The sequence below is a fragment of the Chelmon rostratus genome, chromosome 22 (assembly GCF_017976325.1).
Source record: "Chelmon rostratus isolate fCheRos1 chromosome 22, fCheRos1.pri, whole genome shotgun sequence".
Classification (NCBI taxonomy): Eukaryota; Metazoa; Chordata; class Actinopteri; order Chaetodontiformes; family Chaetodontidae; genus Chelmon; species Chelmon rostratus.
In genome coordinates, this window is record NC_055679.1 from 12,665,603 (window position 1) to 12,685,941 (window position 20,339).

General features: G+C 41.4%; 1 protein-coding gene across 1 annotated transcript; it reads right to left on the reverse strand.

Moving 5' to 3' along the window:
* Positions 1 to 1,996: 1,996 nt before the first annotated feature.
* Positions 1,997 to 15,682, reverse strand: LOC121625909 (sodium- and chloride-dependent GABA transporter 1-like). The gene is made up of 14 exons (XM_041964230.1): positions 15,442 to 15,682; positions 12,988 to 13,119; positions 12,202 to 12,302; positions 10,379 to 10,488; positions 10,109 to 10,241; positions 7,565 to 7,699; positions 7,377 to 7,480; positions 7,169 to 7,293; positions 5,507 to 5,619; positions 4,401 to 4,532; positions 3,956 to 4,058; positions 3,552 to 3,652; positions 2,495 to 2,662; positions 1,997 to 2,182 (listed from the first exon to the last, which is right to left on the reverse strand). Exons 1-14 carry the CDS (start codon positions 15,680 to 15,682, stop codon positions 2,087 to 2,089), a joined length of 1,794 nt encoding a protein of 597 aa, XP_041820164.1. The 3' UTR covers positions 1,997 to 2,086.
* Between the last annotated feature and the right edge of the window lie 4,657 nt (positions 15,683 to 20,339).

The following is a 20,339-nucleotide window of genomic DNA, read 5'->3' on the forward strand; positions in this document are numbered from 1 at the left end:
AACAGGTTTTTTATGTCTGGTATTTCATCACTAAAGTCATAATTTGTGAGGCTAGAAATCTTAAAAATATTTTGAATTTTGGCAGTTTGACAAAAATTAACAACGAATCAAAAGCGTACTGCAACGTTTCAGTGCTGCAGTATGCAGTGAGTAGTACATAGTGTATACTGTGTTTGTTAGTAGTATGTAGTAGGCAGTTCCAAATAAAGTCATAGCGTCCGGGCTGACAAAGGATCGCATGACTGCATATTGCTAAATTACTGCTGGCATTAGTGTTTTTGTTTAGATGCTGTTTTCAGTAAATAAGCTAAACAACATCTGTGCTCTACCTGCCCACCACCAGACAGTAGTCAGACAAAGTTAACGAGTAGCAGGTGTTTCAGGTGGAGCAGTTAGCAGCTAAAGAAGAAGAAAATTTCAATCAGGAAGTTGTGGAGAGCAAACCAGAGCACAGAACAGGTAAGTGAATATGGGAGTTTCATTTAGCGGGTCACTAAAGACATGACTCCAGTGTTGCTCTGTGTTCACTTATAGGCCTTAAATAGGCAACTTAAGGATATAGTGTCAGTGTTTTGTCAACAGTTGCTGCCCCACAGTTTATTGGTATTACATGTTTAAGGGGTACTTCTGTTCTCACCTGGGCTTTACTGCTGTAGCTTCTCCCATGATGATGAATGACTGCATCAAGTATTTCATCACTTCCCTCAGAGTAGCACGGCGCAAGCTTTTCCCAGTGCTGATGCATTATATCACTTTTCCCACTAACTCACTTGTGTAATAGACTTAAGTAATTAAAATGCATTGTTCTGGCCTCATAGAATAAAAATGTGTCACATATATGAAACACTTCATATTAAGGTGCACACATTCTCCTTTAACTCATTGCTTATAATTATGCATACTGGCTTTTTATTAGTCATTATAAAGCACTTATTAATGCCTAATTCTGCATGACCAACTATTTGTCTATTTTTTAGTTGAGTTTTTCCTAAATTACCTCCTAATTACTACACTCTCTAACCTAACCCTAACTATTAATAACCCTAAATCCTAGAATAAGACATTAATAAGTGCTTTATAATGAGGAATAAAGAGCCAATAAGCTAAGTATGCACGCTCAACTAGTTAATGGTGAATATGTGTCGTATGTACTCTGACATTTTCTGGGAGAGTAATTAATTTACCAAACACTACACTGCTAGATGATGCAAGATGCTGATGGAGAGAGAAGCTACCAGATGCAGTTTATTTTATTTTTATTGACATTAAAAACTGGAATAAAATCAATGCAAATCCTTCATACATCTCGTTTTACACATTCCCCAAACTGACAAAACAGAGCGTTTTATCGCACCTTATCATTATCCACAGTATGAAACAACTCTTTAAAAAAACAACCTCACAGCACACTTAATACAGTGACACAATTCTATGTACAGTTTTCTAATATTTTAATCAAACAAGCTGCCCTGAAGGCTGGCGCTTGAGATTATACGACATCATTTAAAACTTCGTGAAGCAGTGTTAATTGAGAAACTGCCTACGGCGAATAGTCAGCACAACATTCTAGTGCACAAATTTCTTTGTGTTTTGATTGTTGTGGGTCTGAATCAGCAAAGACAACAAGTAAAACTGTAACAATAATAATGAATGCGTTATAGTTTTACTCTTAGAGTCAAGTTTTACCAGATTTTTAACGCCTCTGTACAACAACATTCATGACATTTGTAGCTTATAAACAAACAGTGATTTTCTTGAGTAGCCGAGAAATGTACAAGTAGGATGACACACATTAGTGGTATATAAGTGGTATATGTACACAGGTTTAGTGCTGATCTATTGCATTCAATTTGTGGTCACTTTCATTGCATAAGGGATTTTTCAATCTTCTAAATTTATCAAAAACCTCACCAACTTCCTTCTTTTGCCTGATTTTTCAGCACAATTTAAAATGGAGGAGAACATCGTCGTAAAGTAGCGTACAAGACTCCATCTGTCCAGTAGTCACGTTTCAGTGTGGACCGCAGTAAGTCAAGGCAGACGGGGGGAAATGGCAGCAAGATTATTTCGACCTGAACAACCCTGGCTAGACAGGAGCTTCGCCCACGCTGCCTGTGTGTGTAAATTCTTCATGCCCCGATGGCTTTTCATCCTCCCGGGCGGTTGTCATCTTCCGCCAACGCTGGTCATGTAAAGACAGTTACATCAGCCTCAGAGTCGTGTTAAATGAATAGCAGTTATTCTTAAAGGTGAGTCCAGACGAGGAAAGTTAGGTGGACCAAAATGTGCAGATGGATAACGTAAAAAGTGAAGAAAATCTGCTTTTTAGCTGTAATTTACATGCCAGTTAACTAAGTAACTCCTGCATCGTATCTGTCACTATCACCTGTTTCCCTCTTTGCAACATTTCCATATAGCAGCATCCTTACTGTTTAACTGCAGGGAGTTCACTTCAAAAACAGAGACAACAGTGTGTCATGGACAAGGTTTGTACCTGTTTGATGCTGCCCTTAGAGGTGCAGAACATGTAGATGACGTAGCCCGGGATTAGCACCATGGAAGACAACGCCATGAACCAGCCAATCACTTGACCCCACAGTGGGTACACATACTTCCCCAAGGTCAGAGGGGTCATCTCAATGGCACTGAAGGTAAACACCCCCTAAAACATACAATTACATCATTTAGCCCATGATTATGCTCAACTGGCCTCAATTCAGAGGAAAAGTGTGTTTTTTAGACGATTATGTTATGTAAAACTGTTTGAAACAAAGCTTGTGTCACACTCATAGTTCAGATCAACAGTTATTGTAACCTTGATGTCTAAATGGCTATGCTAGAGGAAGCTAGCGGCTAACAGCAAGACTGCACTTACACACAGTGGTGCTTTGAGCTAAATGCTAACCAGCATGCTAACATGCTCACAATGACAGTGCTAGCCGTTATGATGCTCACTGTGTTTACCATGTGTGTTAGCAGGCTAATAGCTAAGATTTGCTAGTTAGCGCTAAGCACAAACTCATTAGTTTTTCAGGTTATTTGCTTTTAAAGCAATACTGAACATTTTAAAACCTGATGATGGGAACATAAATGAAAAAAAGAGGTAATCCATGTCATAGCTGTCAAGATATTTTAGTCCAGACCAAAGTGGAGAACCGACAAGAAACATTCACTCTTCTATCCCAGTTTTAATCTATACATTGAGATGTCTTTTGACCTGCAAATCATCAAATGAGTGCTTGCAGAGAGTAAGCTGCACTATTTCATTTTGGCAGAATACCCTTAATTTCCCACTTACAGTGTCTAGCTTCCTTTATCACTACAGTAGTAAAGATAAAGACATTGCCATGATTTCCCACAGGGCCTGAAGTGCACATCACCACAGAGGAAACCAATTCAGCAATGTCATCAATTCTCTCCTCCTATCAGCACTTGCTGCAGCTTGATGGGTTCATAGATCTCCGTGAGGGAGGAGGGAGCGCATGTTAGAGTTCGACTTCAGAAAAAAGGAAATATTATGGGGTTTAAATCGATAGTTATTCCCTGCCTACCAGGCAGATCAGTGGAGTGAAGAACATCCAGCAGAGCTTCCACCAGCCGCAAGGCCGATAGCCGATCATGTCCTCAATGTTCTTATAAAACCTTTCAGCTCCTGTGGCACAAAGAGAGGAGGACAAAGAAGGAGTGTGTGTGTTAATGTGGAGATAGTTAGTACAAGAACAAATCCTCATGGGGTGAAAGAGAGGCAAAGCTGATTGGACAGAGGGTCTTATCGCAGAAAGTGGAGCAGATAAATGTAATTTCCTGTTGGACAGCGTCAGCGTGTATAAGAAATCTACATGCTCGATTCATTACAGTCCTTTCTGTCCAGGTTGTCTCAGCTTATTTCAGCTGCGTTTGATTTCACTCCGCAGCGTCCGGTTTAAGCGTGGACGGCATGAAACAGATCTCCTACCGTAAAGCCAGGATATGGAAATGGTTTCGAAGAAGACGAGGAAGAGGAGGCACATCCCGCTGGCGGAGTAGTAATCAAACAGCTTGAACACGTACAGACCACCCTGGGAGGTTTCAGCACACACAGCCACACATACAGTATCTGCTTTAGAGGCTGAATATCACATCCCTGTCTTTATTGAATAAAATATGCATGATGAATGTACACCGCAGGTTGTTGTGAGATCATTTTGTCATTATGTATAATGCAGGAGGGGGCTCTATTCCCCGGTGTTGTAAAAATGTGCAGATGTTCAGATGTGTGTGGGTACTGGGCTTTAAGACAAGCAGCTTGTTATATCTCAGTCATGTGTGCACACATCCTGCAGCACATTTCAAAACTAATGTGCACAGATCGTCATCTTTCAGAGCACAGAATCAACAACTGAGGGCGTTTACAGCTCTACCTGTGTGATGTTGGAGAAGCCGATGATGAAGGAGACGAAGCAGACGATGAGGATGAACACCTTCTTCCTCTTCCTCAGCAGCAGGGGATATTCATCCATCAGAGCTGTGATGAAGCCTTCCACTGTGCAGAACTAATACGTGACATTATTAAGAGACGCGGGTCAGAATGGACTGTGGTCTGTTAGTAGCAGAGTGCTCCACTGACTTAGCATCGCTCTCCTACAACATCCTCAGGATCATGATTTTTTTTAAAATCGATCAAAATCCATGCAGCAGAACCAGAGATATTATCTTTTTTATTGCATCCATTCTTCTTCTTTGTCAAAAACCTTGTGCCTACATTACCCACAGTGCAATGCAACCACTGACAGATCAGTCGGATATTCGGTTGTGATATGCTAACGGCGACTCATGTAGCCTTGAGCTGCTAGCCCTGAGAAATCCAATTCAATCGCAGCATCATTTAAGATAATGTTGACTGTGAATAAAAATCAATGATTCGTTTAACCCGCAGTGGGCTTTTTCAGCCCTGAGTCGTGTCTTCAGGTGTTCATTTCAGGCTGAACGCAACAACCTTCACCAATAATTCACTCACAGGAACACATGCTGCTCGTTAGCCTCATTGTATATTAGTGGTTACATGCATTCAGAAAGTGCCAGGGCAAAATAGCATAGACAAACTCACATAAATAAAATTATGTTGGATATTTTTATACAGTATTTACAAAATGTAACCGTATATATGCTACTAAAATGGTTTGGGTCATTTTTGGCTCTCACATCCACATATTATTACCAATGACAAGCATTCATTCTTTATTTTGAGCATCTCTCCCAGGAAAGAGGATGCGAGGGTTTTTTTTTGGACCATTATTTATTCAAACGCAATTAACATCCACTTAAGCTGCATCTCATCTCAGTGTTGGTCAGAAGGGTTTTGGCATTTTCATGAACGGCACACTGATCTAAATCATTCTTAATGAGTAATTTCCTTCATTTATATAGCAGCTTCTGTTGGAATTTCACAGTAATGAATGCCCACTTAGTCAATTTGAGAAGATTGGACCATCTGTTCAGCAACAGGTGAAGTGTGTGCTGCGTGTACCTGACTGTCCAGGCCCAGCATCATGAGCATGGAGAAGAAGAGGATGGCCCACAGAGAGGACATAGGCAGCTGGGTGACAGCCTGAGGATAAGCTAAAAACGCCAGACCTGGACCTAAACGCCACACAGAGGAGACATCTCATCACATTATACTGACGCCTGCTGAGAGCCGTGAGCATGAACGTATTTAAATATCTGCAAAACATAAGAAACAGGACAAAAAAAGCACAGGAATATTTCCTCTGTTACCTTTGTTTTTCTTTTTGAATGTGACATGCCTGGGGTTAGTCAACCTCCAACATTTGAAAACGTTTCCCTGGCTGCCAAATAAGTTCACTTAAATGTGCAGCGAAGGACTGAAAGCAGGTCAGTTTGTCAGAGAAGGCTTGTTCCACGCAAAGGTCAAATACACAACCTGTCTCAAGTTTTAAAAGCTTTGCTCTGCCGCTTACAAAGACAGATGTATCAGTGTGTCTTATTTATTGTGTCTGAGGGCCTGTAGGGATGCGAATCAATAGAACTGCATGCTTTTAGAAGGTTGTAGCGTGATTTCTATTGCTGTTTAGACAGAAAAAGACACAACAAAACAAATATGGTGATTCAAAGTGCATCATTACTTTCAGTACTGAGGCTTTTTTGGGTTTGTTATAAGTTATAATACTTAAGATTTTTATTAAATCAAACCTCTTTTTTAATACAAGTGATGATCTAGATTTTTCAGCAATTATTGCCATTCAGTTTATTAACATTCTGTAATTACCTCTTTATTGTAGTTCTCTTGCCGTGCTGAGGACAGCGATAACAGTGTTTTCTTGCTTCATGAAATAACTAAGAAAACATGATCATAATATTTTCATCTTCTTTCAGTAATGAGAGATCATCAGTGATAGAATGTAACTATGTTCATTTACTCAAGTCCTGTGCTGAAGTACACATTTAAGGTACTTTCTCGTCATGCTGCTTCATACCTCCACCCTAGCACAAAGAAAAATACTGTGATGTGATTTGTAGAGAAACGAGTAACTTAGATATTTGTTTACAAAACACTGAAGCGCTTATAAAATGTAATGCTTCGTTATAGATTAAATTAGTACATACAAGTCGAGCTGAGATGATCAGTCGATTTAAGCGATTAGTTAATTGTCAACTACTCTGATAATCACTCTGTTATTATTTTGGCAATAATGCCAAACAAGTCATCATCCCAGCTTGAATGTGAGGATTTGCTGCTTTTGCTTTTAATGATTTGAGTCATTTTAATTTATTTTTAATCATTTTGGGAGGTTTTTTAGTTTTGGACATCATTAGTTGCCTTCTTATATAAGAATCTCCTGATAACACATTATAGTATATGAGTAATAATCTAAAGATAGAACATATAATATACAAACATTATTATTACAAGGGCCATTTTTCTGCAGTGAGTACTTTTACTTTTAATACTTTAAGTACATTTTCTTAATGGCACTTGCATATGTTTGCATGAATCATGTTTTCAAGGTAGGACTTTTAAATAAGTAAAGGATGTGAATGCTTCCTTCACAGTATATTCTATAACTAAACAGTCTGGGATTTGAAAGATAATCACATGACAACATTTTCAGACAGTTTGAGCACCGAGGCAAAGATTTTAAGATGCTCTGCTGTCAACACAGTACTGCACCTGATGCTGCCAATTCCTGGACAGGCTTCTTCGTGATGTAGGACATGAAGCCTACGATGGAGAAAATTACGAAGCCAGCGAACATGCTGGTGCAGGAGTTGATGCAGCACACGATGATGGAGTCCCTGAAGAGAAAGGAGTGAAAGGTTAGGCACAAAAACCTCAGCTATCAGAGAGGACGTGCAAAGCTTAGTCTGCTCATTCCTACTTGTAAACATCATTGTGGTAAGTGTTGTAGCTGCCCAGTGCGATGAGCGAGCCCAGGCCGAGTCCGTAGGAAAAGAAGATCTGAGTCGCTGCGTCCAGCCACACCTGACAACAGAGCAGGTACAGTATGTGCCCAGATTCAGCCCTGTTTGTCTATGAACGTCTATGTGTGATTAGATGTGTGCAAACCTCGGAGCGGATGAGCTTGTTAAAGTCTGGAGTAATGTAGAAGCGGATCCCATCTATGGCTCCGGGCAGAGTGACCCCACGGAAGAACAGGATGAACAGCATGAAGTAGGGATAGGTGGCTGAGAAATACACCACCTGAGAGGAAGAGAGAGGGGGCATAGATTTCTATTCTGTCAAAGCCAGAAACACAAGCTTGATTTAAATAGAATTAAAAATGGAAGAAAGTTCGTGTTAGGATGGGATTTCTTGTTTTTTTTTTTTTTCAAGAAATCACAATGACAAACAAGTCATCTTTCTTCAATAAATAAAAGTCAAACCCTTGTGTCCACAGCAGACAGAGTGAAAAATGCTACAAGAATATTTCCATGGCTTCTCTTTGCCAGAAGATGTTGCTGAAGGACGTGGCGAGCCGTTCTGTAGCATAATGATTATGCTTAATTGGTAATGTCCGTCAAGGCCAGGGCCTTGGGGGAATTCATTTTTCTCACACACATTAAAATCCAATTATCCCTGGCAGTGAATGTGTAAATGTGTTTCTGCTCACATGCATCGCTTCGTCTTGCTGTAATTTAAAAAATCCCAGGCAGTCGGCGGGGTGATTTTTTCCCCCTTCTTTTTCTAACTCTATTCCTATCACCTCCCAATCATCCTGCAGTTTGGATTAAGTAAGAAGTTTTTGAAACCATTCCTGAAATATGGAGAGAGAGAGAGAGAGGATGTGCACAGCTGAATGAATAAATACTAAGATGTATCTCCATCAAGTAAAAAAAAAAAATAATTCAAATTTATTTTAGGTATGAGGGATCAGAATGAATCAAACTGCTCTAGTCAGGAAGGCATGGGGAGCTTAAATAAGATTAATAACTCATGGACAACATTAGAACAAAGAGCCGTCAGACTTTCAATGTGATTTGCAGATAAATGCAAATAAACAATGGAAGAGCAACCGTTATTAGACTGAGACACTTGTCGGTATAATATTGGTATAAATAAATACCAATAAGCAAATAGAAAGGTAGGAAAGTGGCAGGGGCATTAATGATGCCCAGTAAACACAAAGCACTAATTAGCGCTCACACCAGTGCAGCAGTGGAATTCTGATAAAGTTTAGAATATTTTAGTGGCTTAAATGTCACCAACGCTTGATTTGAAACTCTCCCAAAAGTCTCACGTGCAATCATTTAGGCCAATGTGAATTTTGAGATCAATGGATGAAATCCTTTTTTCGCACATTTGGCGGCAGATCAATAGCCTGAGCGATGATGAATGATATCCAGCCGAGCTGTGAGCTATGAGCTCTGACTCGTGCCAGCGTGCTCTGTGAATAATAAACACACAGACGATCGAGTAGAAGCGAATGATCCAGTGACCGATTGCACGTATCTCTCAAAGCCTGAGATCACTTTTCCGAACAGGAGGAGACACTTCAATGATAAAACAAATCAATTAAAGAAGCTTTAATGGACCAGTAAACTTCTACTAACTCCTGATCATAGTCATCAGACTGGAGTCTGCAGCCATGTCAGCATCTCTGTACATTTTGTAAGAATTCTGCATGGATCGAAGCAAAAAGCTTTTTTTCTGAAGGGTACAGGTTAACACTTCTGCTTTCCAACGTTCTTTAAATGACGCTGGTATGTAACCAGCATGTTCTTTTAGAATTGTGTACCTTAACAGTGGATGTTAAGGTTAGATATCTTTCTAAAACAGGAAATGTTAGAGGTTGTCGCTGGGAGCGTCAGGAGCATTTTATTTTCCAAACTGCATTTGTTGCCCTCCTGCGAGACTAACTTCCTCTTTGTCTCAGGACTGTCTGTGGGAAGGCACTGAGAGCAGGAACATGCCATTACAATCCTCCGAGACATTGCCATGAAGCTTTTTTATACACACCACAAAGCAGCGCTAGATCCACAACACAAAAGCAAAGAGGTACTTTGAGCTAAACGCTAACATGAACATGCTAACATTTTCACAATGTCAACAACAACATGTTGATGTTTAGCTCAACAACATTTATGGCTACGGTTATGTAGACCTCTTAATTTAGTGTGCTAGCATGATAAAGTTAGCTAATTAGTACGGAGCAAAAAAGTATATTCAATGCTGATGAGAAGGTAATTCGTTTAGATATCTGGTTATAGACCAGAGAAGTGATGATGGTGCCAGATGGAAAGGTTGAGGGATCAAATTTCTTGCAATTATTCCTGAAGAAAACTTGAATATGTATACCAAATTCAATGGCAATCCATCAGATTGTTTTGTACACAAGAGCCCTAGAACACTCGAAAACAAAAATGCTGGTGGTGCAAGAGGAAAATTGGTAAATATGTTACTCCTTAATCAGCTCCGTAAATCACGAGAGCCAACAACATCAGCTCTACCTCCTGAGCAGACCCACGTCGTCATGTGTGCGTGACTAAAAGTTAAAATATGCAAAAGGGAGCGGGAGATTCTCAGATAAAGCAGACTGTGTGATGTCGCAGAGGCAGTCTGCAGCCAGAGAGAGTACTCAGAGTTCAAAGAGGAGCTGAAGCAGAGTCTGACCTTCCCGGTCCACTCCACTCCTTTCCAGATGGAGAAATAGACAAGGACCCAGGCCAGCGCCAGAGTGCCCACCAAGGGCCAGCGAAGCTCTCCTGGCTCCTCCAGACCACTAGACAGCTGGTGCATGTTCCGCCTACAGGAAACACACACACACACACTGAGTCCAGACGCAGATAAGCACAAATAGCTTCCAGAAATAGCTTCAGCACTTACGCGTCCTTGCACAGAGCAACTGGCACACACATGCAGCGACAAATCTGGCTGACTTACTCCCAGAACTCGGTGACGGCGCTCGTCAGGTTGGTGGTGTCCGTCAGGCTGTAGTTGGAGAAACATTTCTCTGTGTTCCAGGGGTTATCACAGCTCTGCCAAGGCAGCTCCTGCACAAACAAAAACATATGCATGGCTCCAGCAGAACAACAATGTGATGAAATATTCCCCAGTTGTCATTCTATATTCTGCCTGAAAACAATGTGTGGGATTCACCAGATGTAGCATTTTAATGAAGACATAAACCAAAAGGATTTACACAAGGAAAAATACATTTCTGATGTATGTGTATCCTTGACTCTCCATAGTGCCTCGATTTAATGAGCCAAACATGTTTTTCAGCCTTCAGATAAAAACACAGCGATGAACTTTTTTTTTTCATCCCTGTTTCTGAAGTCCTCCAATTTCCCACCACGAAAGCCTCAAGCACAATGCCTGCAAAGCCTTTAAATTTCTTCCTCCAGGCTTCTTCGAGCCGAGTGGTCACGCAGCGATATTCAAAAGCACAGCCAGAAAGGCCGAGACAGAGAAAGAAAAGCATTGCAGAGGCGATAAACAAGACCTGAGCATCTTTTCATGAGGTGAGGAAGGCACGGCTGACAGCAACCAGCTATAAAAGCCGCATTCAGATTATACCTACCATCCATTTCAAAATGCTTTTTGGATTTGGCCACTTGGGGGCAGCAGAAACCAGCTGTCAACACGACACTGGATGTGTTCCCATTAACGTATTTTTATGTGTGTTTACAAAAGGTTGATAGAAATGGAAAATTTCAAAAAAAAAAAAAAAAAAAAGCGTAGCACTTGCTTCAGGTGGTTTTTGCCTTTTTTGAAAAAGAGTTTAATGGGAGATGGAAACATCTTTTTTTAGAATAAGTTCGGATGTAGCATGTGTTTCTGCCCGGAGAGGAGAAAAGAAGAAGAAGAAGAAGAAGATGAATAAGAGGCTGTTGCCACTGTCAGCATCTTTCTTGATATTCCCATAACACGTGAAAACATGGCTGTTTGCAGCGATTGTTTGTTTTTGCAACTGGTTTTCTTTTTCAACATTTATTGGTAGTTGTTGGTTTGCAACCTTGACTTCTTGTGCTCTCTTTATTACAGCCATACTTAACATAGCCTATACTGCCACCTTCTGTTTAAACTACGCTGTGCGTTGCCTAGTTTATTCCCTCCAAACCAATTGCTACAAACACGCCTTATTGGTATTTTCTTTTTTGTGACATTTTGAAAGCTTGCTTCAAATTTACTTGACAATTCGATGGATTGCTGGAAACTGAATTGATGAGAGCCGCGAGAGTCAACCAACAGTGAAAATGCCAGAATTCAAAATTTGAGGGGAATTGCAGAATTTGGTGATAATTCATTGTGGGTTCATCACAAAGTATAACTTTCACATCACCTTTGATCATTTCATTGCTAAAATAGAAATACTGCTTAGTGCAGCTTTAATCTTGATAAACATCTGTGTCTTTTTCAAAGACTTTTCATGTCAGACTCAGACACACCGCTTAAACTCAGGGCTGCAACTAACAATTACTTTCATTTAAGATCAATCTGCTGCATTATTTTGTCAACTGGTTAATTGTTTTGTTTATAAAATGTCAGCGTAGTGAAAGAATTCCCATTATAATTAAATCCCTGAGTGCAAGATGACATATTCAGATCGCCTCTTTGTCCCACCAACCCAAAGATGTTCAGTTTACGATCATGTAGGACAAAAAAAGACAAGCAAATCCTCACACCTGAGAAGCTTGAACCAGCAAGTTTTGCCTGATTGACACAATTAATCAGCCATTAATCTTATGAATTATATAACATACCGAACCAAAGGAGTTGAATAAGTAGTAGAGAGCCCACGCAATGATGATAATATAGTAGATGTTGAGCCAGAAGGACAGGACCACTGCAGCGATACCAACACCTGAGGAAGGTAGAGGCACATTATTCCACAGGTCAGCTAATATGCAAAGTAAAACGTAACATCACATGTAAGGGGCAGCAGAAAGAACACCAGAGCAGATGGCAAGGTGCTACTCAGTATGTGAGTAATCTTCATCATCCTTATTGTTATTTTTCCATTTCTTGTTGTTTACTCGCCCTTGGCTTTGAGAATCAGTTGGCACAGCAGCACACTCACTATCAGTGTTGCCGTCTGTGCTGGCAGGAGATAAAATGTGCTTCACTCGAGCTCTTAGAGCTCGGAGGCAGTGGCATAATTGCCACCAACAAGCTCCGGCTGCAAAAGATGCTTAAATGAAAAAAGTTGTAAACAAAACTGTTTTTTTTTTTTTTTTTTTGCTTTTGTGTCTCTGCATCTGTTGGAAGCTTCATTAATATTTGAATGTAAGTCTACAACAAGTGTGACGGCAAGGACAAGCACGTATCCTGACGTTGAGGGTATAAAACTGCACTGAAAAATAGACAATTCAAGTATCATCAAGGTAGATTTTAAGCTGTCTGCCCCACACTGACAGATGATTAGTGCTAATAAATCAAATGTTTGGTCCACATCCACAAAGGACTTTCATCTCAAATTCTATGTCCAAATTAAAATGATACAACAACAGACGTACATCCACATCTTCCTGTTTATATCCACATCTTACCTTTCATCATAGGTATGAGCTTCCACACCCCCAGCCCTCCCACTGAGGTGAACTGTCCCAGAGATGTCTCCAGGAGGAAGAGAGGGATCCCAGCAAACACCAGAGTCATAAAGTACGGGATCAGAAAGGCCCCTGATAGATCACCAGAAAGCAGATAAACAAATAAGACTTTGTTTGATTTGGTAAGATGTTAACATAGTAATTAAAATAATTGTATTGAAGGAAGTGATTAGATAAACTCAAAGATTTTATCTGTATGTATTTATTTTAACATGCTGATGTAACTTTGATTGATTTCAACAAATGAAGTCTTTCGTTCATTTCAGACTGAAGAAGAAATGAAATATGGCTGTTACACTGTGGTCAGAATGCCACTTTCCTTTCTCCATTTTGCTAAACCATGGCACTTGCCTGAAGATGTATTAACATTTTATGAAAATGATGCAGGAGACACACATCTTCCAGTGAACATGCATTTTCCCAGTGAGAACGTTTTACAACTGATTAAAAAAGTTGCTGCAGATATTACTTTGTTGCTAAGGATCTATATTATAATCCTATATTAGTTTTATTAATTAATTTAGCTTGTGAGAAGGACATATAGGCAATTGCTTATTCAGATCTGATTGGTGCACTGGAAGGGCTGAAGGGGCAATTTGGGGTTTGTGAGACCAGGATGAGGTTAGCATTAGTGGGAGTGAAGTCAAGGCAGCAACAGAAGGTTGACAGGCTCATCTGAGAGCAAACGCAGTGATGGAGAATGAGAAAGAGGGCGTTAATGTGCTGAAAAAATGTCAAAGAGGAGCGAGCCAGGGCAGATTTTTATAAAGATCTGTAAAAGTTTAGAGGATAGACGGAATATTAAGTGGACCAAGCTTCCAGGTCTGAAAAGTGAGGCCGCTGCAGATGTGGCTTAGACCTGCATTCCTTCTAATGGCCAGGAGGAGGCGACTCCACAGGCACGTAAACTGATGCATGTGAACTGATGAGAAAATGACTGTACACCTCACTTGATTTATTACCTCAGTAAACATTTTCCTGATGAGTTTACGGACTCAATAGCTAGTTTCATGACTTCAACAGAGCTTGATGTTCATTTAGTAAATTATTGTCCCATTCAGACTTAAATAGACGATAAAGCAGGTATGCTTTAAGGCTAACGCAGCGTATTCTCCGGTTCTGAGTCAAATGCAATCAGAACAGAGGCGTAGCAATGTGTATACTCCCCAGCTCCACCCTTTTGTCCAAATATGGTCAGTTTTGCCTCCAGAAAAAAAAGATGGTGATTAACAAAACGCCAAACTCTGGGTGACATCACGGTACCTCGGTCCACTATTATACAGTCTATGGTTTGAAGGGAGAACAGTAGCACTCTAAAGGGACTAAGAGGGAGTCAGAGGATTACTTAGAAAAGCTGCATACAGATAAAGATAGGGCAAGTTTAACCACGCCCCCCACTGGAGCAATAGACCACCCGATGGATGTTAAAGCCCACACTTTGAAGGGAAAGTAGTTTAATGTAGATTTGGAGGCACTTCTAGCAGCGTTCAAGAAGCCAGTTAAAAATTTAGGTGAGTATTATGATGCTTAGTGATAAGGGGCAGATCCAGGGGTTTGAGACAGTAAATAATGGGAATATGGAGACATCAGGCCTTCCAGGCAAACTGTGGTGCCTGCAATTTGGTCTGCGGCCATCTTTGCTGTGGTCCTGTATGGAAAGGTATGTTGGAGCTCCCTATAACCAGTTGAACAGAGGAATTTAAAGGTGCAAAGCAAGGCTGGAAAGTCTAGGGATAGCTATAGCAGGATGCCAGCAGTCTCAGCAGGGAGGAAGTGGAACCCGAGGCAGGCAGTTTTACAGGCTCAGGCAGCGCTTAGACATGGGGATGGTGTAGGCCAGGTACAGCATGGGCCTGGGGGCGTCTGGACTAAGCATGAGCAAAGCAGTAGTAGAAAAACTGGTTGTAGAGGAGCTTCAGAGGCAAGAAGGTGGCGACTGCCAAGGCTCGGAAAGCTGTAGAAGATTGTTTGGTTATACTGCTAGCGTGCTACTTAGCTTGGCAGGCTAGTTAATTGAAGAGGTTGTTTAGTTCATTTGATGGCTCAATAGGCGTGCTAGTTAGCCTGACATATTGTTAGCTTCATGTGACAGGGTAGATTGGAGTGTATTTTGCTGCTCGCTAGATGAGGTAGCTGAGGAAGATTAACTGGCTGTTGTTTGGTGGATTGAGCGATAGCAGCATGCAGGCTCACTTGTTAGCATGGTTGGCTGTGATACTGTCAACAAACGTGAATATAGCCTTCTATGAGTGTGTGGGTGCAGGGAAAGAGGGGGTTCTGGGATGCTGGAACACACTGTTGAGCCTTCTTGGTGTTGTGGGCCTAAATCACGTGAGAGGGTGTGCAGCCGACGACCCATTAGACTGGGGCTGTCAGTCGCACGGCAGCACTCACCTCCACCATTCTTGCCGCACAGATAAGGGAACCTCCAGACGTTTCCCAGGCCAATGGCATATCCCACACACGACAGCAGGAAATCAAACTTTCCCTTCCAGCTTCCCCTGTCGGGCGGCTCTTCTGTTTTCTTCTTTTCGCCTGCAGGGGGCGCCACAGGATCCAGTTCCTCAAAGGGAACTGCTTGTTTGACCTCTGTTGGGGAGTTTAAGTCCACTGTGCTCTGTCCAGTCTTCCCCATGGCGGGACCACTACAGACCAGTGGGGTCAGGAAGCCACTTGGTCCTCACAGCCTGTAATGGTGACGAACTAAAGTCTCTGTTCGTGTCCGGCCGAGTCTCACACTGAGCTTGGTCCTTGAGTCGACAGATTCGGGCCAATGTGCAGACACTGAATGTGCAGACAGTCTGTAGATAGAGGGAGAATGCAACAGTTTTTGCAGAGGTTTGATAACAACTGAATACTTAAAGCTTTTTTGTTGTGTTTGGCAGTGTTGTAGTGGAGGAGAATACCACTCACATTACAATTTAATGATGTTCAGGTGTTTTTATGGTCTTTTACAGCCATTTTATTAACTTGGGCAACTATATAACTCCCAATACTAAAGCCAACAGCTACCACGTTATCAGTGACAGAATATAAAACCAGACTTCCTGCACAAACAAACTGAATTTGGAGGAAGGAAGAGTGATGACGGTGGAGCAGATAGATTACATTTTCTGGTTGAAAGGCATGAGACCAGAGGGGTCAGGAGGACTCGGCCTGAGCTGTCGGCTACACTTCCATAACTTTATTTTTAACGTAGCAGCATCTACGGGCTAGCAACTGACGTTTGCGATGTTTCTGTGAAAGTTAGTAAAGTAGGCTACTTTTTGAGTGTGTCTCTAACCAAGCTAGTTAGCGTAATGGTAACTGTTACCATAGAGGATAGCTAGCAGAGCTAATACAGTAGCTGATCAGTTTCGACCAATGCTCTTCCGTGGCTGTGTCAAGATATTTCCCATTTTAGTTTTGCAAGTTTCACACATCGAGAACAAACTATTGCAGAACCATATGCTAGCAAATCATAATATTTGGATGGCTCATGACCAAGGTGGTGTTGAATAATGTGCTATAACAATAATAATATTTTTTTTCCCCTAATCACTATTCAGTAAACAGCTGCAACAAATGACAGATATATTCATTATCAATTAATCTACCATTTCATTCTAATTGATTAGCAGATTAGTTTGAGACATGCCCAAAAAGTAGTAAAAAAAATGATGATCACAACTTCCCAAAGCCCAAGGTGATGTGTTCAAATGTCTTTGTTTTTTGTTCAACCAACAGTCCAAAACACACACATATTTAGTGGATGAAGATACAAAAAATATACAAAACCGAGAAAAGCAGCAACTCCTGTCTATTAACTAATCAATTAACTAATTTTGGATATTTTAAATATTTTTGCTTATTCAAATGCAATAAGATAATATCAACAACAATGCAATTGGTATAACTGCTCTTTAAAATCATGTTTTTCCTGTACAGCTTCTGTGTCTTTCCCACAGGTCGAAAAAGTTCTAATAAATCAGGGAGGCATAATTACGCTCGTCTGATTTAGGGTCGTCGTTGTGCGTGTGCCAACTCCAGCCCAAAAAACAGCACAGAACAGGCTCCGTTGGCCTGATATGAGCAGGCAGGTGGCGTCGTCCTTGAGAAAACTGCAGTGTGCATCTTAATCACTGCTGACACACCCCCTACCTCACCTTTCTTTCCAGTCCACCACAGTCAAGTTCACGGTGAGTCATCAAAATACCAAAGGATGGGAAAAGATGAGGAAAAGCTTGACAAACATACCACAAACGTTTGACTGTGTGCTGTCCACAAAACAGGGCCCCTATGCTAAATTTATATTAATAGCAATTAAGCCATTCTCTACCTGTGGAATAATCCCTGTGGAAGACATCACATGGTCAGGAGTTTAACTGGCAGGAAGTTGTTCATGATTAGCAAATATTGATCGACCCAGAAATTGTCCAAATCCCTTCCTGCCGTCGCTGGAGACCGTTTGCAGATACGATCAAACAAAGACGCTCTCTGCTCAACCCTGAAATTTTTCAAGGAAATGTTTCCTGTTTATTCTCACGCGCGGAGGAGCTTTGAAACAGCAGGATCACGCCAAGCTCATTCTTCTGCGCATTTAATCATCAACATGTCGCAGAGATTTGAAAAGCCTGCTGTATTTCATTATCTGTCTGATTCATTGTGCTCACTGTCAAAGTATTCAGATGTATATTTATGTTCAGTAGCTATTTCTCAGGATGAAACGCCTTTGCATGATTTGAAAGATGCATCATTTATGCATACTGGCCTTTGATGTTGATTAAAAAAAGGTATTGGAAAGATGTGCTGTGCACATGCAACGGACACAGACGATCCTCATTGAAAACACAAGAAAAGTGCAATGTCATGGAAAAAGTCAGTTTAAAACAGTGAGTGAGTGATGTTCTCGTACAATCAATCAATACCAATCAAACAACTTCTCCCCTGCTGAAAAATGAGTTGTGCTCCACACTGTGTAAAAAGCATTCCGCTTCAATGGACTTTTAAATTGTTGTCTAGGTGAGTACGAGTATCTGCTTCAAAAGCACACCAATAATACCAAACACATCACAGATTCCCTTTGAGGATTTCATCCATTTAGAATCAAAGTAAAGTGTGCTGTTTATGACTGCAGACACTTTTAAGATGTCATTTTTTATTTTGTCTTTCGGAGGCTGAAAAGTTTTGTCTCTCTCAACAATTGCTGCAAAAACTATTAACAAAGAGTTTCATCCAGTTAATGAATCTCTATTGATTAATATATTCGTCTGGTCTGTGGAAGTCTATTGAACTAAAACTAACTTTGTTGTCTTTGTTGTTGTGGACAAACTACTCTGTCACTGAACAATTCAATTTAATAACTTCCTCGATGGCAGAGACAGGAGGAGGTCAGTCCTACCTGAGAGATTTTCCAAGCCTCTTCGTCAGGTCATCAGCTTCAGTTCTCGACACCGCGGAAGTCCTGGAACTCCAGCTCAACATCCAGAGGAAGAATGAGCATCTTTGGGTCAGCTGTGAAAAGGTTCAATCCGGCCGTCCAGGCCCGAGGGAAGCCGCAGTGTATATGCAGCCTGAAAAGCTGTTTTTGATTTCGCAGCTCTTTCCTGTATACTGTATCTTTGGAGGACCTGTGGCCGTTCCTGCAGCTGGTATCGAGTGGTTGATAATAAAGTTCGACCTGCGCGTCTGCTTTGATTACTGCTCGGCTCTCACTCGTGGGCCCCGAGGCCGTGGGGGATGTGTCAATCGCCCGACTCTGGTGGGGAACTCTAGCAGCGTGTGTTTGTGCTTTGTGTGCTTGTGTTTGTTGCGACGGCCGAGGTCAGCTCTTGCCAGCGCCGTTACCATGGTGTTTCCCGACAGAGACGGGCCGGATCAGTGAAAGAGCTTGTGGGGTTTTGGAAAAATGAGACGAGGGACGACTGTTGGCAAAGACCCTGGAAATGTATGACCACAAATGCGGTCATGCCAGCATCAGACTCGACAATCGACGCATGAAGCGACCTAATATTCATCGTCAGTGGTTTGATTTGTTGGTCTTTGGTTGATTCAGCTAAAGTTAATTTAAACACAAGATACTTGTGCTCAAAAAGAGGATTCATTCTCAGTGAAGAACCTTGGACCCCTAATCTGCCTCTATACATGCCAAAGAGCAGTGCTCCCTAACACGTCTCTGGGGGTCATCAGGTGGATACCTCCCTTCAACGGTGTTTCGCCTACTTAGTCCCACTACACCTCCAGGAGGCTAGTGTGAACTCCGGCGTCCCAGAGTCACCCCCCCTAGTGCCAGTTCACACTGCTCCTACACAATCCAAACAGCACCGCCACGTTCAACTGACCCAGAGATGCTCCAGGTAGTGGCCAGTACCGATGCTACCATTTAGCTAATGCTAATGCTAAATGCTAAACACTACCTGCTAAGAGGATCAGAAGAAGACAATACAGCTAGATTCGATACTAAGCACTGGCATCAAACCCTTGGTGTTGAGGTGTAGCTTGATGTAACAGAAACTAGCTCGCTGAGAAACCTGTGGACTGTTCCAGAGCTTTAGGTTTCATCACAGACAACTGTAATTTTTGTGTTTTTAAAACTTTTTAAAAACAGAAACAAGTGTACTTTAAAAATATAAATATAGTTAAAGATAGATACAGTTCTCTCTGCATTAAATAATCCAGCCACTATGAAACCATGTTCTTAATATAAAAACAAGCAAACTTGTTAAACCCATGATGATAACGTGACAATATGTATATGGTCTTTTAGATTACTCTTGTGACAGTAAAATAATGTCTTCATTAATATTAATGAGATTAGATATGAGGCACAAACCCCTGTTGTGGCTCCTGACAGGTAGCCTCAAACGTTTATATCTGCTCCTGATATTTTATCAAAAGCCAATTAGAAAGACTAATGAACATTCCCACAATGGCCTTGGCAGCGCCGCATCCAGTGCCCATTGGCGTGCTGGTGGGGGGGGGGAGTTGATAGATATGGGGTTTCAAAAGTGAGAGATTAAATGATATTAGAAGCTTAATTACACCCGCAGCAAGCCGCCCCTATCAAGACCAGATTCAGTGTAATCTCTGCTGAGGTTTATTGTCTACGTGGGCCCGAACGATGAGAGCTGGCTGGATTGGAGTTGTCAAAGCTGGTTTTCATCAATCTGTTTACAGCGTCCCCCCGATCAATGCAGCCTAATTATGATTCCAGAGTGTCCACAGACAAGAATAATAGGGAGCGATTATGTAGGTGACAGACGCAGGATGACAGAGAGACTGACTGTCATAAAGAAAAAGTTAAAGTTTGTCGG